The following is a 19955-nucleotide window of genomic DNA, read 5'->3' on the forward strand; positions in this document are numbered from 1 at the left end:
ATTATATATTAAGCAGTATGCTGAGTGTTTCATATAAAACACCTTCTTCAATCATCCTAACATCTCTAGGTATAAGTATTATTCTCATTCCCAGGACTTATCTAGTAGTTCAGTGATTAAGACTCGAGCCTTCCAGTGAAGGGAGCATGAGTTTGATCCCTGGTGAAGGTACTCAAGGGCTTCCCAGAAAGCACTAGTGGTGAAGAACCAGCCTGCCAATGCAGGAGATGTAAGAGATGTGGGTTTGATCCCTGGGTGGGAAGATCCCCTGGAGGAGGGCCTGGCAACCCACTCCAGTATTCTTGCCTGGGGAATCCCATGGACACAGGAAACTAGTGGGCTAGAGTCCATAGGGTTGCACAGAGTCAGACACAACTGAAGCAACTTAGCATGCACACATGAGGGTACTAAGATCCTACATACCACATGGTGTGGCCAAAAAATTAAAAAGTAAATATTTAAAAAAGTTATTATCATTCTCATTTGGCAGATGAGGAAATAACAGAGGCACAGAGAGGTTTTTAATGACTGGTCCAAGATCACTCAGCTTGGAAGTGACAAGCAGAACTCATACTGAGATATATCTGAAAAACCCAAAACACTAATTTGAAAAGATACATGCACCCCAGTGTTCATAGCAGCATTATCTACAATTTGCCAAGGTACAGAAGCAGCCTGTTTCTATCAACACGTGAATGGATAAAGAAGATGTGGGATATATGTATATCTATATGTATACAATAGAATACTATTCAGCCATAAAAAGAATGAAATTTCACTATTTGCAGCAACATGAATGGGTTTGGAGGACATTATTGGAGAAGGAAATGGCAACCCACTCCAGTGTTCTTGCCTGGAGAATCCCAGGGATGGGGGAGCCTGGTGGGCTGCCATCTATGGGGTCACACAGAGTCGGACATGACTGAAGTGACTTAGCAGCAGCAGCATTCTAAGTGAAATAAGTCAGACAGAGAAGGACAAATACTGTATCACTTATATGTGGAATCTTAAAAATACAACCAACTAGTGAATATAACAAAAAAGAAGTAGACTCGCAGATATAGAGAAAAAGCCAGTGGTCACCAGTGGAAGGGCATTGGTAGGATTTTCAGAGGTACAAACTGTTATGTATAAAATAAGGTACAAGGATATATTATACAACATAGAGAATATAGCCAATACTTTCTAGTAACTATAACTGGAGTATAACTTTTTAAAACTGTGAATCACTATGTTATGCACCTGTAACTTATATAATATTGTACAGCAACTGCACTTCAACTTTAAAAAGAAAGAACTCACAGGACTATCTGCCTTCTTGGCCTCAGCTCCTAAGCACTGTGATACCATCTGCCTAACTGACATAAAATGAATTGTAAACTCTAAAGTGCTATGAAGATTTTAATCATTGATTTTATGTTTTTAATCTGTAACTGTTTACCCGAAGCATCCAAATCTCACTTACCCATCATGGTGACATTTCTTTTTACAGACTGCTCATTTGTGAGCAGCACAAGGATCTTTTGATATCTATGAATATTCTCATAGGACATAATCATAGCTTCTGGCTTTGTTTCAGATTAATAGTCAAGCCTTAAATGTTCTCTTTTGTGTCTTTGGCAAGGTGTCAGCCCAGGGCATTCAGTCCACGCCTCTGAACTTGGCAGTGAACTGGCGATGTGAACCAGCAAGCACCGACCTGCGCATAGATTACAAGTACAATACAGATGCAATGGCAACAGCCGTGGCCCTCAACAACGTGCAGTTCTTGGTCCCCGTGGATGGAGGGGTAACCAAGCTCCAGGCGGTGCTTCCACCAGCAGTCTGGTAAGGAGCCACTAGCCCGCTTCCTCTTCACCAAAGGGCTCCTTCTGGCAAAGGCTTAACAGACATTTTAACATTTGTCTTTCCTATAGGAAGAGATCACAGTAGGCCTGGGTGTCAGGGTTCAGGGCAGAAAACAGAAACTGCTATAGCTATTTCAAGCAGAAAATGATTTAACACAGGGATTTCGTTCATGCACAAAAAGAACAAGGTTTAGGCTGGATCTCCAAGAATATTTCCCAGAACACTGCAGAACTGACCCACCAGGGGAGTTGCTACCTCTGCTGCAACCAGGAAGGAGAGAAATTAGAAGGCTGTCAGTGGAGCCACTGAATTCGAGAATCCACCATCCTCATGAGAATCCAAGGATAAGAAAGCTCCTACTGGCACTGCCTAAACTGCTTCTCAGTAACTGCAAAACCGAGACTGGATTGGAGCACTGTTTAAGAAGATTCCCTACATCATCTCAGGCTGCTGACTAGCAGAAAACAGCCCCAAAAGCCTCTGCCCCACTTCTTTCCTCCAAATCTTAATTAGTGCATGTGATTGGTGGACCTTAGTCTGTGTCTAGGACCCTAATTACAAGGGAGTCTGAGTTTCATTTTGCAGTCTCTGTATTATTAAAAGGTACACTAGAGAAGGTATGGGAACAGAAACAGAATAGACACCGAGTATCAATAATTGATATAAATAGAGCCTACTCTCCTAAGGAAAAATACTACAGTGAGTCCATGTGATTGTTAGAAGCAAAAAGTAGAACATTAAAAAAAAAAGAATGTCAACCATATAACAGCTTCAATTTAAATTACCTGAATTAACTGATCAACTAACACTTCCCTTCTATTTTTTCAGTAGATGTGTTAAATTTTTAACTGCACTGCCCTCTAAATGTTTAACTCTCTGACGGTGTTGTGACAGTAAAGAAAGAGAAAGCAGAGGATTTATGGATAGATGGATGGATAAATGAAAGGATGGATGGATGGAAGGGTGGATAGATGAAAGGAGGGAGGGGAAGAGGAGGGATGATGGATGGATAGATAGATAATGCTGAAATTGTAGCTAAAATTTTTAAGATCATTTTTATTAATTAACACTTTGGAAAAATATGACATCCATTAAACAAAAACCCTTACATATGTAGAAGTCTTTTACCTATTTTATTTTTAGGAATGCTGACCAACAAAGAATATTGTGGAAGATTCCTGATATTTCTCAAAAGTCAGAAAATGGAGGTAATGCAATCACAGGCTTATTTTATTTAATACATAAAGCTGAAATAACTGTCAGATATTAAAAACCTATTAATCAAAATACCCTTAACACTAAAAGTAATCAAAGTATTTTGGTCAATTTTGTTATGTATTATTATTTTTACCGATAAGAGAAAATAGTTTTTCAATGAATCCTCTGTTACCTCTTTTCCTTCGAACACCCCACATCAAACAGACCATACATGAAGCAGAGACCTTCTAATGAAACATGTTTTCATTCTGTATCAGATCTCACACTCTGATAGTTTAGATATTTTTCACTTTCCTTGTATATTAATCATAAGCTGGAAATACATTGCATTCCAAGTATCATGCTTCCAAATTTTGAAGTACCATTTGGCTGAATTACATTTTTATTGCTGTATTTAAAAAGTCATGAATAATATTTCATGACAAATATTATTCATCACTGTTTTGTCCCTGAAATATACATATACTATGTTCTAGGAAGATTGATTTTGCACTTTAACCTTGAATACAATTTCCAAAATTATATCCAGAATGTTGTGTTGACTGTTATCTTTTAAACTGTTATCAATAATACTCTTTTTGTAGGGGTAGGTTCTTTACTGGCAAGATTTCAGTTATCTGAAGGCCCAAGCAAACCTTCCCCATTGGTTGTGCAGTTTACAAGTGAAGGAAGCACTCTTTCTGGCTGTGACATTGAACTTGTTGGAGCAGGGTACAGATTTTCACTCATCAAGAAAAGGTTTGCTGCAGGTAAGTGGGTGTCTTGTGTGCTTATTTGCAAACAACAATATTGCCTTAGCTATTCTTCCTTAAGAAGAAATATGTTATGATTTTCTGATCATCTTCCTCCTCTTCTCCACTCCCAACCCCCATGTCCCATTGCAATCAGAAAGCAAACTAATTGTTGAATGAAGTAAAAATAGGACAATAAATTGGGGAAATCAGAAATTAGGACGGCCCTGCCTACTTATCATGGCTCTGGATAGTTCTTACATGTTACTGACCTGTCATTCCCATTATATATGTATGCACACTGAGGTTAATGCTATAAATTCTACTTTGTTATATTGAGAAACAAGATAAATGCCGTTTTGCTACACTGACAAGCAAGATAAATGCTGTTTTGTCTCTTACCTGAAAATGCTTTTTCTGCAGCAGATCTTCATAGGTTTTAGACTCAGGCTTAGCTGAGATCTAAGAGTATCCATCTTTCATTTCAATAACAACTTTAAAAAGTCTAGGCCAAAGATCAGAACCAGTTACCTTGAGCTGAAATGTGGTCATGAGACCCCTTGGGGGGCACATGTGAAAGTTTATTGGTAGGGATTCCCCAATATTAAGGTGATTTGTTTGCCAAGGATTTGCTGGGATACATCCAGGGTTTTATGGTTGCAGTATTGATATAATTATTAATTAGCCCCCTTTCACTCTCAAAAATGGCCCACATTGAAAAGTAATTATATGATTACTCCTACTATAAGAAGTTGGATTCTCACATCCAGGAACAAATCTTCCAACCTATTCTGGGCAAAACCCAAATCCCTGCAAAGTGTTCATATATGGAAATGTGAAAAGGCAACCTGCTGGTCTAGAAAACTGAAAACTTTAAAACACTTTATGTGTTTTATGCTAATATTGTACCCCTTGAGTATGTAATATTTAGCTTCTAGAAGTAAGGCAGGAAGAATAAAATGTTACCTGCATAATAACTGCATTATGGAACTAGCAGATAACCTGTATATTGTTTTATTTTGCAGGAAAATACTTGGCAGATAACTAATAAAATCTTATGCAAGGATTTGGAGATTCATATAATGGAGAACTGTTGTATGAGAAACAGATTTTAATTTTGGTTTGATGAAAACAAACCAAAAATCTGCACTTGGGATATATCTGCTGGAAATGTCAATGACTTTCAGCAATGATTTCCCTGACCCGCTACCATGATGACCAGTCCTACAGTATTTACTTCTAGGTGTAATATTGTTAATGGTTTTAAAATGTAATTATTGTATTTGTAAATTGTACTCATTCCAGTAAGGCGGTTAGATACTTGAGTTTTAGCATTTTACCATTCCTGAAATGGATGTAATTTAAACTGTGGTATGTAAATTTAATAGTAGTACTGTTGAATGGCACAATGCTTACAGAGGTAGATTGCATTTTGTCAATATATAAAATTTAAATATAATATTGTTAGCTGTCATAAAGGGGGTGCCACGCACAAAGAAAATTAAGCAGAACCAGAAAAAAAAAACTTCCTTTTCTTCAGTCCTTAGTATGTTTTACTTTAGTGCTAAATAAAAATTCTATCTTCATATGTTTAGTGGATTAAATTCAGAAACTATTTCAGAAAAAATAATCTAAACTTACAGCATATTCAAAAAAAAGCATTAATTGCCACTTTTTAAAAAGCTTTTTTTTCAAACTGCAAATTTCATAAAAATGCAAACTGTGTAAACAGGGCCTCTTATTTTTATAACTTGTGTAAAAAGGGAAAGCAATTCATATTTAAAGTTTAAGTATATGAAATTATAAACAAGAGTAAAGAAGATGTTGAAATCTTAATTACTCCCCTCCCTTCCACAGATTAGCAGATATGGGGACTACTGAATAATCAGACTAACACCAAAATTGTGGTTTTAAAATTTCAAGAATTTCCATGGTTAAACTGGTTAACAACTTTTGCACAATATCTCTAGACAGAGACCCTCCCATCCTAGCATGGAGAATTGTACCAAGCATCTTCCTCATTACCCACAGGAATCAAAACATTGACTCTAAAAAACCCAGAAAAGAAAGATATCAGTTCCCTATTGAAATCCAGAAGTAGAATTTTAGTCATCATTTATATCATATGGGAAGGAAAAAATAAGCTTTATAAATGAAATCCTAACCACATTATTGTGCAATAAATTTCCTTTTGGATAAGATTCATTATATGTAACTATAAATCTTTACTGTTCTTAGGGAATCAAAAAGAGAGTTATCAAAAATGTATGTTATGATTTCATTGTTGCAAGGTATAATAAAAACTGTAATTATTCAGTCTGGCCTCAATATAGGAATTTAGGATGGAGAAGTTCTTCTTCAGGAGTCCCAGCTATAAAACCTTCCTCCATTACAATCTGAAAACATGAATCTTCCTTTAAGTCATAAAACCTATTTTAAACATAAACTCATTCCTGTTCTAGGTTATACTATTAAATAAATATAATTATTAAGTTGTTAAATTTATCATTAGTTGCTAAATTTTATTTACATCATTCATATTTGACAAATAACTTTAGCCCCTTAAAATTTTAGAATCAAATTAAATTTTGTAAGCTTACTTTTAAAATGAATTGTGACTGCAATTGTTTATAGTGGAATTTTTTAAATTAATATTTGTACTCCTCAATCAGTGCTTGCTACCAAGAGACTGTTCAAAATGATCTGTTTTACCTAAGAAGAATTCTTGCTGTTCAAACAAATTCTCGATTGGCTCCCCAAGCAGTCTGACATTGAAGTTTTTTGAACAAGTAACTAATATAGTCACTTTAAAGATATTCAATTTTATTTTGAAATAAAAATAGAAAATGAAAACTTTTAAATGTCATAAAACATGGGGAAATTTCAAACACTGGAACCAATGGAGAGTAAGTAGCAGAAAATTGAGTATTATCCAGCATATGAATATAAAATTGTGTTTTTAAGATATTAATCCCTGAGAAAACATATTAAACATTAACATAAAGCATATTAAAATATGTAAATATTATTTGTTCTCATGTCTTGCTTATTATATTTTATTTTATACCATTCTAGAGGGAATTAGTAATTAAACACAAGGTTTTCCTTTCATAGAATACTTTTGTTTATATTATAAAATGTAATTTAAAACAGATTACATTAATCTCTAACATTATTCAAATGTCTCTAGACACCAAATTTGAAACTATGAAGTTATGATTCCATAACTGGTCTTTATGAAACAGAATAAAAGTCAATGATTTCAAAATTAGTAATTAATTTTGAAATATTATTATTATTATTGAATAACAAGAACCTCAGTAGAGAATATATCCCTTCTTCTTTTGGAAAATAGGTCAAATAACAACACAATAAATTCATATCAAGGATTTAGATTTTGGTAGGTTTTTTTTAAACTTGTAGTTTATAATCTCCTGTTATTCTTGTATCCATAGTACTATACAATAAGAAATAGTGTTAGGAAAAATGATCCTAGACAGCGAAATTATAAAAGAAACATTAGGTCAGGTTCATTATCAATTCCTAAAACAAAATGTGCTACTACATGTTCAGATTTTTAATACCAAGCATTAAAAGAAAAAGATTTCTCATTAGCCAGGACACCATTTCCTGAGTGTTATAATTAGATAGAAAATATGAATGCTTTATTTTGCAACATGGAAAATGTGTTTTTTTAATAAATTTCATATTTTTCACATTATTTTTAAAAATAAATTTCTGTTAAGCATTAGTCTGAATTTTATCATAATTGGAACATATAGTTCCAAACAACTTAATTTTAAATTGCTTTTAAAGCTCTATTCTTCTCTACACTTACAGTCAAAATGAAAATTCACTGTAGAGTATTTGGAAATGCATTTCACCTGTAAAGAAAGAATGTCTACATTTCAAATGGTTTCAAGTGAATACAGAGGAACCATCCCCTCCAGAAAGTCAGATTACAATTGTTTTACTTTTGTTTTTATGAATTTTTACTCAGTCTCAATCTGCAAAGTGTTTGAGGCCACAATTACTCATATTCCCATTTCCAAACATTCATTTCAAAGAAGGCTTTCAATATCAGCTCTACCACTAACTCTGCTATATGACCTTAGAAAATCATAGCCCTTTTGAATTTTTCAGCTTTAGAATGAGGCATTGGGATTGCCAGTGGTTTCCAAGCTTTTCTTAACAGTCACTTTTTTCTACTAAAATTGCACATGAATTCCTATTAGCAAAATAACTAAAAGCAATGAAGGAGTTCTTCCAAGCAGTTTAAATCTGGCTCTCCAGAGCACCGTTTAAATACCATAATAACACAACTGTGATCTATAAATCTCCCACCTCAGATGTTCCATGGTTCTACTTGATTAAGAGAGATGCACCTGTGGGGGCTTTACAATCACAGTACTTGATAGACTATAAAAATTTATATTCTCTTGAGTGCCATATACCATTCACTATGGATGTTAGCTCACCTAATCTTTATATCAACCCCTAAATGGTACATACTCTTTTTAATCAGTATTTTACAAATGGTGACATTGAGTCTTAGATTAATACAATTATTATTAATTTTTTAAAAAGTGACATAGCAGCTGAAAGTAACCCAGTTATCTTGACAACAATGGGAGCAATTGACCTGTTTTACTTATTCATTCTAGGAAATGAACTCTTCTGTTTTATTTTACCATACATATTCCATTTGAATACCCAGGTAAAGGGTGCTATGAGAAATTAATACCAAAATAAGGATAATTCCCAAAGCAAAATTGTTGGCAAAATTATGTTTCTCAAAGCATGGTATGTGAACCACTTGTTTATCATTTATTTAACAAGGGCAATTGTTTTGGCTTAAGTATCACTATAACCCCAGAGCCTAGAAGATAGTGGGCATCAGTAAATTTATACTGAATAAATAAATCTGTAGGGATGGAGTTTAAGAATATGTACTTTGACAAGCACCCAAAATTTGAGAATCACTGCTCTAGTAGATCTCTCAAATACTTCTTAGTTCTGAAATTGCATCAAATTTCAGACATTCAATTATTACTTGAATACCATTTTTCTAGAGAGCATGTTGGTTGTTTTCTTTTTTTTCCATCCAGTCCATTTAGCTTCCTCCAATCTTGAAAGAAAAAAAAAAGGTAGAGAGATTTTTTTAGGAAAACACCCCCTTTTTTTTAGAGTTCTTTTATGCTGTCTCAAAGTGTCCTAACATGCATTCTCTCATTTTCATTTTTCTGTCCTTTTGTCTATGTTGTCAAAGATTAAAAGAAGAAATAGGGAGGGTGCAAGCTGTCATGAAATCCAGATAAAAGTTCTTCCTTCCTGTCAGGGACACAGACATCTAACTTGTGAGTTAACACTATTTATTCTGTAGGCCTTTGAACAATGTGTTATCAGCAACAGTTCAGTTCAGTTCAGTGGCTCAGTCGTGTCCGACTCTTTGTGACCCCATGAATTGCAGCACACCAGGCCTCCCTGTCCATCACCAACTCCCAGAGTTCACCCAAACTCAGGTGCATTGAGTCGGTGATGCCATCCAGCCATCTCATCCTCTGTCATCCCTTTCTCCTCCTGCTCCCAGTCCCTCCCAGCATAAGGATATTTTCCAATGAGTCAACCCTTTGCATGAGGTGGCCAAAGTGTTGGAGTTTCAGCCTCAGCATCAGTCCTTCCAATGAACACCATCAGCATGGACTAGTGTAATTCCAAGAGAACTGCACCAATCATTTTTGGGTTTGCATTTTTTTCCTCAAAATTATCACAGTCTGTCAATTAAAGTTGAATGATACGGTAAAATGTAGTAAGGAGATGAGTTTATGGTTTGTTGGGTTTTTTCTTTCTTTCTTTTTTCCAAAAGATGAAGCATTTGAGCAAAGTCTCATTCAATCTAAAAGTATTCTTTTTACTACATAGTTTTCTGATCAGGATTTTTTTTTAATGGAAGCATAATTTTTTATGATATCAAAACTAGGATTATCTCCAAATACTGCTTTAAAAGTTAATGTAAAGTCAACATGATACTTCCTTAAAATGAGTCAGATTAAATTGTTGATGTGAATGAAAAATGAGTCTTTGTTACACTGATAAAGAGACTGTTCTGGTGAACCACCCCACCTCCTTTAATGTGTTTGCTTCTCTCTTGAGGCTTTCTTTTGTTTTCCCACTCTTTTTCTTTCTTTTTTTTTTTTTTTCCTTTGGCAAACAGTAGTTAAATGCCATTTGCTCATTGATGAATCAAGCATGACTACCATTATATTACTTTTTGTCCATTGAATGCATGGAGGAAAACTGAGATAGGAATGTAATTTTTAAGTCCCCAACTATAAAAACAAACAACAAAACCCACTAGCACTTCTATTTCTTTGATATTCTGTCATCTGCTATAGGCGAGAACTGCATTTTAAATATGTAATTGAATACTAAACATCCTTTTTGAAAGAATGTCAAATTTTATGGTCTATTAACTAACGTTAGTCAGACCTCTTACAGTTGCTCATGTTTAATATCTGATTTTTATCCAAAATGAGTATTCCTAGGAGAGAATGTCATCTCCCTGTTTGTTGACATTCACTACAGGTATAACAACTTATTCTCTAAATTCAACTTCTAAAGTTATTTTTCCTTTGATTTACAGTATTTCTAATTATCTCCTATCTCTAAGGTAGCACATTGCCCATTCTAAGTACATCTTTAACCTTATAACAAAAGATGTTTCAGAGAAAAGCAAACTTTATGTGTCCCTTAACTGGTAAAAATAATAATAATAATAATAAGGAAAGGGTAATTTTACTTCATTCATCATATTCTGGTATTTCCAAAATCATGTTCAACACTGCTTCTTCTGCCAAGTGTTCATTGTGGTCTGAGAATAAATGATTCTAGACAATAGACCTCACTCTTTGGACATTGTTAATTAATGTTAGTGCTTTAATGAAGCCTAAGAAAGTTTTGAATCAAGAAAACACATCTTGAAGAAACTTCAGAAAAGTTTTGTTTTACATATCTTTCAGCAACTTCAAGTAATATAACCAGGAATGCTTTGAAAAAGATGCTTCTGCTTTTTGTTTTAACGCTAAGGAAAATTTATGCCACTTTCAATGAATCTACTTTAAAGTTCATTAGTATATCTTAGTGAATTTTATCACCTAATATATTCAAAACAGTAAAATTGTTTCACCATTTAATTTTTTTAAGTATTATTTTTAAGATCTGCACCTATGGGTATCACATCATGCTGCAATCTGTTGAAGATGGTCCAGATTCTTTACTGAGTGCAATTAATACTCGTGAACAATCCTTGGTAATACTTTATCTAAACGCTTTAAGAAATTAAATCATGATGAATTGATGCTCACAGGATTTTTACATAATCTTGTTAGAAATTATATGAAAAACATTTCAGTTAAACCCAAGAAAAATGTTCTATTTAGTATAGATTTTGCAAGACTCCTACATTCTGTTACAAGCAGAGCATTACATAGTACTTTTTGCTTTGCTTTATTTTGTAAATCTGTTGTTTTCATGAACAAAGTTTCTTTAAAAATTCCTGGGTAAACTGTCTGTGATCAGAGAGAAAAGCGTAAAGCTGAATCACTTTACATTTCTCTAAATACAGTTCAATTTTTAATTCAAAGTGTGTGAATCAGCATTATGGATTATAAAACATTTATCATTTTTAAACATTCCATTGAATGCGTATATCATGCAAATGTTAATTCCATCTTATTTGTTCAGTTGTTTATTACTTCGCTGACCTTTTCTTTTGGAAAAACAAATTTTAGTAGTTTTCATACATCTCCACTTTTAAATATTTTAAATAATACAAAAAATGACTAGCACTGGGATCACTGTCCCAAGGTCCAATGTCAGGTTTTTTCTTGTCCTTATGAGATGATAGGATGATAATTTTTATAGCTGTGATTTTGCAGGTCAGTATTTCATTTTTACTTTCTTAATATATGCATGAGAGAGACTGACCTCTGTTTCATCTCCCTCTTTGTGTCTGTCTCTCTCTCAGTCTAAGGGAGTTGGAACATTGCTGCTGAATAATTTTTCTTGAAAAAGCCAAGTGTTGGTATGATGTATAACTCTCATCTATAAGCAGGGCTTCACTACAGGTCAAGCAGTCATTTGAAGAGCTGGATTTTTAAACTGTTTGAAGAGTACTGGATTTCAATATACAGAGGATTTTTTTTTTTTCACTTTGGATAGGAGAAGATCTAAAATGGTCAAATTTTAATTTTTGTGCCTGCTAAGTGGCAATATAAGGCATTTTTTGTACTTTTAACAGTAAGAGAAACTAGGAAAAGAATCTCAGAGAAATTTAGCTGTATTTCTAAAAGTAATAAAATTCAGTCAGCTGTCTTTCCTAAGGAAAATGCTATCAGTGTATACTTTGAGTTGGTGGTAGCATTTATTTAAATATCTCCACAATATCTGTAGCAAAAGTAAGCAATGTCTTTTTGACCTTGGATGGAGTACATATTTTCACAAAATACCTTGAGCATAAAATATTTATAAAAAGAATAGTGGGCTAAAAGACTCAAATATACTTTGAAAATCAATTAAAATGTTGATGACTGGCTCTTTTTCCTATATGTGTAATTCAACAGAGAATACTTTATTCTCATAGCCGTAACTGCTTTGTCTGTGATGAAATCTCTATTGCGTCTGTGCTGTGCTCAAGAAAAAACCAGCAAAAGAATCATGGGTTTGTTCCTTCACAGAACTGCCCAAAGCTCTCTGATGAGCAATGGTGATATGAATGTGTAATACTGACTTCTTGAAGATAATCATGAGAACATTTTAATGTTACTTGCCTTATACATTAGAAAAAAATGTGGGTATCATTTTTTGTAAATAATGATTTTTACAAATGTTTTTTTCCTTCATAATTTTCCCAATCACCCATTTCACAAAATTCTGAATATGCAATTATTTATCATGGCACATTACTGCAACTAGGGTTCCCATTTCAGGACAAAGTTTAATTATATGTGAGAACAAAATCAGATATCTCAGTAAATTGTTATTTCAATGTAATTTTTTCTGGAAAATAAATGAAAAACAAAAATAAATTGAGGTGTAAATCTCTTTTATTACCAGCCTCTTAAAATTTTACCACATTTCTGGAAAAGTTATTGCATGTTTAGGGTGGGCATGGTGGGCAGAAGTGGGGGCACAGTGCAAGGGCTTTAGAGTTGGACAAATCCTAACTCTATAACTACAGTCTTGAGTATGTTACTCAATGATTCTTCATTTCCTTAAATAAAGTTAATAACCCCTTATCCTGGGATCATTGGACAGATTAAATGAGATAATATTTACCAGTCACTTAACAATTCCTATTACAAAGATCGAAGGCAAATGGAGAATTGGGTGGCAGAGGATGAGATGGTTAGATAGCATCACCCACTCAATGGACATGAATCTGAGCAAACTCTAGGAGATAGTGAACGACAGGGAAGCCTGGCCTGCTGCAGTCAACAAGGTCATAGAGAGCTGACTGAACAACCACAACAACAGTTACATAGTGAATAGCCACAATCCTCTCCTGGTCTTATTTTTCTGTGAATAGTGATGAGATGGGCCAGAAAATGTTACGCTCTTTCTCCAATACTATCCTAACCGTTACCTGCTCTGTCCTTAGCCGGATGTATTGTGATTGACAGGCAATTCTAGCTGCACTGGGCACTCATCAAAGGACCTGCACCAGGCTAGGTGCTTAGAGGCACCATCTTATTTCTATCTCCAATGGTTGCCCACTTTGTGAGGGTCCCTTCAAGGTCTGGTGTTTTCCTCTTGTGATGAGGGAGGGGTTCTGCAGTTATAAGGGGGATAGTTATTAAGGGGAAGGGTCCAGTGGTTGTGTCAGGTAAGTCCTCAACCCCAAACAGTCTCCGTTTCAAATCTTTTTAAACTTTAAGGGCTGGGGAGGGTGATGTTAAGGAAAGTGCAAAAAAAGTATAAAAGTTTATAATGCATGAAAGATAAGCCTGTGAGTTCCAAGGGGTCTTGGGTATATTATTATCTCAGAATCTCAATTCTCTAAATCTGTAAAGGAATAACAACCCTTTCTTGAAAGAGTTGTTGGGACGACTGGGTAAAACTAAAGCTGTTTGCCAGTACCTGGCAAATGTAATTATTCCTATTATCAATCACACGGTGGAATTGCGGGGTCAGGGGTCGGGGGAGGGGATGGGGGTGCTTTACTTTCTGTGCCTCGCATTTCCTGTCCTAGGAACCGGCGGCATTTCCCATCCCTGTCCTCGACATCTGCAAAAGGAAGCTGATGAGAGCTCTCAGGGCTACCTCTTGAGTCCCCGATGTCCCCCTCGCTATAGAATGACCCGGCTCCTCTGCAGCTCGCGGCCACCCCCACAGCACAGCCGGGCCCAGGGCAGCCCGCTCGGGCAGTGACGAGGAGCTCCTTTACGTCCTTAGAGGACCACGCAACTACTATGCCTGCCTGGGGCGGGCCAAGGACTCTGTTTGAGAAGGTCGCCTTGGAGACAAGTCGCGGAGTCCAGTGTGAGTGCCGGAGTGCGCGGGCAGAGAGGAAGCCTGGGAGGCGGGAGCCTTGCCAGGCGCCCTGCAGTGGAGGAGCCTGCTGTCTGGGAGGCCCCCCGGGGCTGAGCCGCGCCTGCAACTCCAGCTCCAGACCTGCCTTAGGTAAGTGCGCCCTCTCCGCAGAGCGCCTGGGCAGTAGCAGAGAGACCAAGGCAAAAAGCAAGTTCGAAAGTCCTGGGGACTAAGGAGGGAGAGCCCAATGTTGAGAAATGGCCTGCCTGCCTTGATCACGACCTCTCTCTCCCATGCCTTATTCCTCCTCCCTCCAAGAAATTAGAAAAAAGTGACCCCAATTTTCAGAACTGGAAGCGTGCCTGGCCTTTGGTTCCCTGCCTGCCTGCGTGTCTGGGCTTTAGAGTGATGCCCAGTACAGAGCTGGCCAGCCGGTCCGGCTGTGGAGCAACTTGAGTTCTGAGCAGTCTACCTGAGGTCTACTTGGAGACACTAGCAGCCTCTGCCTCTCAGGACCTCTAGGTCTGGATTCTAGCCTGCCCCGCAGCTTTGGAAAAAGGTGAACAGACTCAGGTATGTGTGTGTCTCTTTAAGAATGAAACCTGAATGACTTTCTTATTAAATAGGCTCAGTATGTCTTGTCCACACATACACACGCTCAGACACTCTCATGTACACAGACACACTCCTACACACAAACGCACACACATGCAGTGCAAAGACATGTCACACACAAAGGTGCACACACAGACACAGCAACACACACTCAGGTACACAGATAATCATACACACAGGTGCACACACAAAGAGATGCTCACACTGGCTCACATCATGGGGACACACATGTTCATAAACACAAGCACATGCCCACAGAGACACACGCTCACACAGAGATGCTCACACCTGTGTACGCAGTCTCACGGGTGCACAATCACACACATCCCACGCTGCCTCTCTTCCTAGCGCACAGAACCTCCGCTGTTTTTGTGTGCCCTTCAGTACACTTTGCCTCTGTCTACCCTGACGTCGATTACACTGGGGTTCTTGATTGTGTTCTTGTCAGCTCTACCCACTTCAACTGCCACCTTTTTGAAGGTAGGGATTGTTTCTGTCCTAATTTAATGCCTAGCACAGTCTATGAGTCTGTGTATGTAGACAATAGGGCAGTGGAATTCTAGTTCAAGTTCTGGAAAGTCCATTCCTACTTCCAGCTTTTTCACAAGCGTTAGTGAAAAGAGGTCGGGTTTCCAATAAATTACTTTGTGAAAAGTTCTGTTTGCTCTTTACAGAGTAAATCACTGTTGCTTGGCTGTGGGGAATACCCTTTGGAGAAGCAGTTCATCTTAATTTTTCAACAACAAATATTAATTAGCAAGTTTCATTGAGATTAAATTTGAAGGAAGGCAATAAAAAATGTTGTTTTCTGGTGTGATAGTATCTTTCTTGTACATATGGCTCTCTTTTCTCAGTAACTTTAATGTCTTTTGCAGTTAAGTATTTTTGCTGCAGCATAATATCATTGGAAAAGACTTTGATGCTGGGAGGGATTGGGGGCAGGAGGAGAAGGGGACGACAGAGGATGAGATGGCTGGATGGCATCACTGACTCGATGGACGTGAATCTGAGTGAACTCCGGGAGTTGGTGATGGACAGGGAGGACTGGCATGCTGCGATTCATGGGGTCACAAAGAGTCGGACATGACTGAGCGACTGAACTGAACTGAACTGAACTATCTTCTTATGTGAATTAAATATGCTATTGTATAAGTAAAAGTTATCAGTTATTATTTTTCCAGTTATACTGACCAGAACAACAATATATACTAAATATCACTCTTAAGGATACCCCACTTCCCTATTCAAAAATGGTTAAAAAAAAAAAGCATCTGTGTACTTTATTTAGAATAAGTCTCGTGTTATACTAAAGTATTTTCAGATCTTTTGTTCAATATTTTACAAAAGTTTTCCTCCATAGATTATGATGATGTCAGACATCGCTAAAGACAGAACCGCTCATTTGCTGAAGAAGAGGGGCAGTGTGTCTTCTCTAAGTAGTCATGAGTTCCGGCGGAAGGAACCTCATGGGCGTACCAAAGAGTGAGTAACTGAGTATCCATTAACAAACTCAATTATTGAATAAAAAGGCTCATGATATTTATCAGGAGGAAAAAAAAGTGAGAAAAAGGGAGAGAAACATGCAAGTACATAGTTTATGTCATCTTTAGGGGCCATATTTTTTAAAAGAATAGTAACTAGATATATCATGGCAGTCATTTTGAAATGTATAGCAATATTGAATCACTGTATTATGCATCAAGAAAAAGAAGAAAGAGAAGAAGAGCAGAAAATTTAAGTGATAAGTTGACACAGCAGCATTTTTATAACTTCAGATACTATCCCCAAAAGTCGTCTACTGAAAAGAATGTCATATGCCGTTTAGACAGGCTACTTCTTCCATTGTCTCCTGAATTCTACTCTTCAATATTATATAAGTACATCATTTTTGCATTTTTATAATCTCTCTCTCTATATATATACAATGCATTTAGCATTATTTTAAACAAATTTTGTAATGTATTATCATAGTCTTTGCCCATATCCTTTTAAACAGTTGCATAATATTTTTATCAGCCTATAATTCTGGGTTAGCTAACCATTTTCCAATTATTGAACATTTGTTTGTTTCCACTTTTTAAATTTGTTACTATGTAAGAAGTTTCTGCTTGTTTTCTTCCCAAAAGTATAATTAGTGGGTCAAAGGATAATAAATACATTTTTTGTCTTTTGCTTACAAATTGCATTTGCTCTCCTAAAAAAGATGAATTAATTTTTAATACTTTCATGGAATTTTTTGGGGGGGAAGAAAACCAAACAAATTATCCAATGCAAAGGTCAAATAATTTAAATAATAGACTTTTCTTCTTAAGAGTTTCCAAGGGATTGAAAGATGTAGCATATTCATTTCCATGATTGTGAAGCAGGAGCTGGTGTGTCTGGTGGAACAAAGCCAGAAGAACTGGAAGAGACTTCCATTCAAATTCTGAAACCAAATTGTTCTGCTCTCAGAATGTACTAATGCGCTTACTCAAAATTCCACTTTTTAACTCTGGATTTTGTGAATTACAAGTATTATATAATTTCTCTCTCTTACAGATAGGAAATATAAAGGAATAGCAACCTCAGTGTACATTAGAAGTAAAGATGGGTGAATAGTTAACCTCTATAGGATCTTCTGATCCTAAGTTAATTTGGTTGCTATTTCTAACATTTGTGTAAGAGTTTTAAAAATTATTTTAAAATACTTGTTAGATTAAATTCAGTTTTTTAGAAGAAAATATTATAATAATAATCTGACATATATCCTGGTGCTGTGATTTAAAATACACTATCTTATCCAAAAACTAAACTATCATCCCTACTTGCATAATTTTCATTCACTTCTTCTTCAGAGCAAATTAGAAAGTCATGTAGAATAAGAACATGGCCCAATTTGGAGAATTAAAGATCATGGTAAAGAATCTGACAGCAATGCAGGAGATGCAGGTTCAAGCCCAGGGTGGGGAAGATCCCCTGGAGAAGGGAATGGCTACCTCCTCCAGTATTCTTGTCTGGAGAATCGCATGGACAGAGGAGCCTGGCAGGCTACAGTCCATGGGGTCACAAAGAGTGGGACACGACTAAGCAGCTAATACTTTCACTTTTCACTTTTATTATTTTATTGATAAAGTATAAATATAAATTAAAAGGTTATAAGAACATGAAAAGAGTTTTAGCAACACAGTAGGAAAAAATTTTTACTAACAAAATCATTTCAGTGATTGTTATTTGGATATATTTCAAAGTTAGAAATTGGGACTCTCAAACAAATTATTCAGATTGGATCCTCTAATGGAGCTTTTTATTTCTTAAATAGGAAATGAACAGCTTCCAAGCACTCCTGCAATGCAGAGGCCATTCAGGAGGCTGCCTCCCAACCTTAACTCCCACTTATTTTCCATGGTCTTCATCCTTGTAGGGGACCAGATGTAGGGGTGATTCTCCTTCATGAAATAGGTCTTCAACTAACAGAAAAATTCTGAATGCTCAGTGACTATCAAATGCAATATTGTTTTGAAGTTGTTTTTGGAAAAGCAGATGTTTTTCCTTTGAAAGTTATAGCAAAACAGTTTTTTGAATAGATTAATTTCAATAGTATAAAGCATGCAGCTGTATGCTGAGAAGTATATAGAAGAAGTATGCTGCTGCTGCTAAGTACTAAGTATGCATATAAGTACCACTAAGTACTAAGTATGCATGATGCTCTTTCTATGAAAGAGATGCTATTATCATCTTCCTCTTACAAATGAAGAAATAAATGGTTAGAGAGTGTGAGGTTCCAAAGCTATAGAATTAACAAGTGGTAAAATGGGCTTTTGTTTATAGTCAAAAATTCTCATTCTCTCAAAATTGGCTATCTATGTGTAACTTGCATTAATGAAACTCTTCTACTCATTCACCAGAACCTTCTATTTCCCATCCATGGGTAAGAGTAGGTATTTACAATGACATCTTTCTTTTTGGAAGCAAGCTTTGGCAGCCTTCAAAGAGTACTTGAACGGATGTACTGCTCTTGTGTCCATACAATGGAAGCAGAGGCCTGAGGTTAAGTTACTTTCCCAGGATCATGTGACTTGATATCCCAGCTTATCTCTGAGGCCAATAGTTCAACTGTAGGTCAGGCCTAAGGCTGAAGGCTGAAGAGTATGTTTCTAGCCTCAAATCAAAATTACATTATGTCATGAACCAGAGTTTTTATAGATCCCACATCCTTGTGCTTGAACCCACTGGTGGCATCTAACACACTAGTTGTCACTCTATATTCGTGCATTTATTCATTTATTCAAGGTTTATAAAGCTTCAACTCAGTGCCAAATGTTAGGTATATAAAGGTGACTAATTGTAGAGTTATTCTTCTCTCGAGAAGCTCATTTTTCACTTAAACTGAAAGTCACCTCGTAGTCATTTTTCTGCAAAAAAATGGAAAAGATTTCATTCATTTCTTTATTTCAAATAAATGTTTTTTGAGCAATGAGTAGTTAATGAATCACACATAAATAATCTGGTGGGAAAGGCAATGAACAAACCATTTTAGATGTGATGAATTTATTCTGTGATTCCAACCTATACTACTTGAGTTGCTATGTGCAGTTAACAATTATGTGGCCTGGCCTGTTTCTTCATTCTGATAAGTTCAGTTGCCATCTTAATCAAACTAAAGCTCCTAACAAGATATGGATGAGACCCAGCTTCTCGCCAAAGAGAGAGAAGCTTGAGAAACTATGTTGGCCATGTTCTGAAATTAAACTACAATAATAGCTAATACTGGGCTTCCCTGGTGGCTCCAATTTGATGGCTCAGACAGTAAAGAATCTACCTGCCAATGCAGGAGACCTGGCTTGAAACCCTGAGTCCAGAAGATTCCCTGGAGAAGCAAATGGCAACCCACTCCAGTATTCTTGCCTGGGAATTCCATGGACAAAGGAGCCCGGTGGGCTACAGTCCATGGGGTCACAAAAGGGTTGACATGACTTAGCCACTAAACAACATCAACAACAATAGCTAATATTATGTTGTGCTCAATAGATACAT

At 36.2% G+C, this 19955-nt stretch overlaps 2 protein-coding genes across 16 annotated transcripts in view; both read left to right on the top strand.

Moving 5' to 3' along the window:
* The window catches only part of SGIP1 (SH3GL interacting endocytic adaptor 1), a 237573-nt gene extending 224690 nt beyond the window's left edge, over nt 1–12883 (top strand). For all 14 annotated transcript variants that reach the window (XM_060400235.1, XM_060400212.1, XM_042249325.1 and 11 more), the window contains 4 exons: nt 1625–1827; nt 2992–3056; nt 3651–3815; nt 4823–12883. In XM_060400235.1, coding sequence (XP_060256218.1) covers nt 1625–1827; nt 2992–3056; nt 3651–3815; nt 4823–4845 — 456 coding nt within the window. In that variant the 3' untranslated portion in view covers nt 4846–12883. The remainder of the gene's footprint in view (nt 1–1624; nt 1828–2991; nt 3057–3650; nt 3816–4822) is intronic.
* Nucleotides 12884–14313: 1430 nt separating this feature from the next.
* DYNLT5 (dynein light chain Tctex-type family member 5) overlaps nt 14314–19955 on the top strand; it is a 29018-nt gene continuing 23376 nt past the window's right edge. The window contains exons 1-3 of one of the 2 annotated variants that reach the window (XM_027970960.3): nt 14314–14477; nt 14676–14900; nt 16303–16424. In XM_027970960.3, coding sequence (XP_027826761.1) covers nt 16306–16424 — 119 coding nt within the window. In that variant the 5' untranslated portion in view covers nt 14314–14477; nt 14676–14900; nt 16303–16305. The remainder of the gene's footprint in view (nt 14478–14675; nt 14901–16302; nt 16425–19955) is intronic. The other variant, XM_004002055.6, reaches the window with a different exon arrangement.

The sequence above is a fragment of the Ovis aries genome, chromosome 1, assembly GCF_016772045.2.
Source record: "Ovis aries strain OAR_USU_Benz2616 breed Rambouillet chromosome 1, ARS-UI_Ramb_v3.0, whole genome shotgun sequence".
Lineage (NCBI taxonomy): Eukaryota > Metazoa > Chordata > Mammalia > Artiodactyla > Bovidae > Ovis > Ovis aries.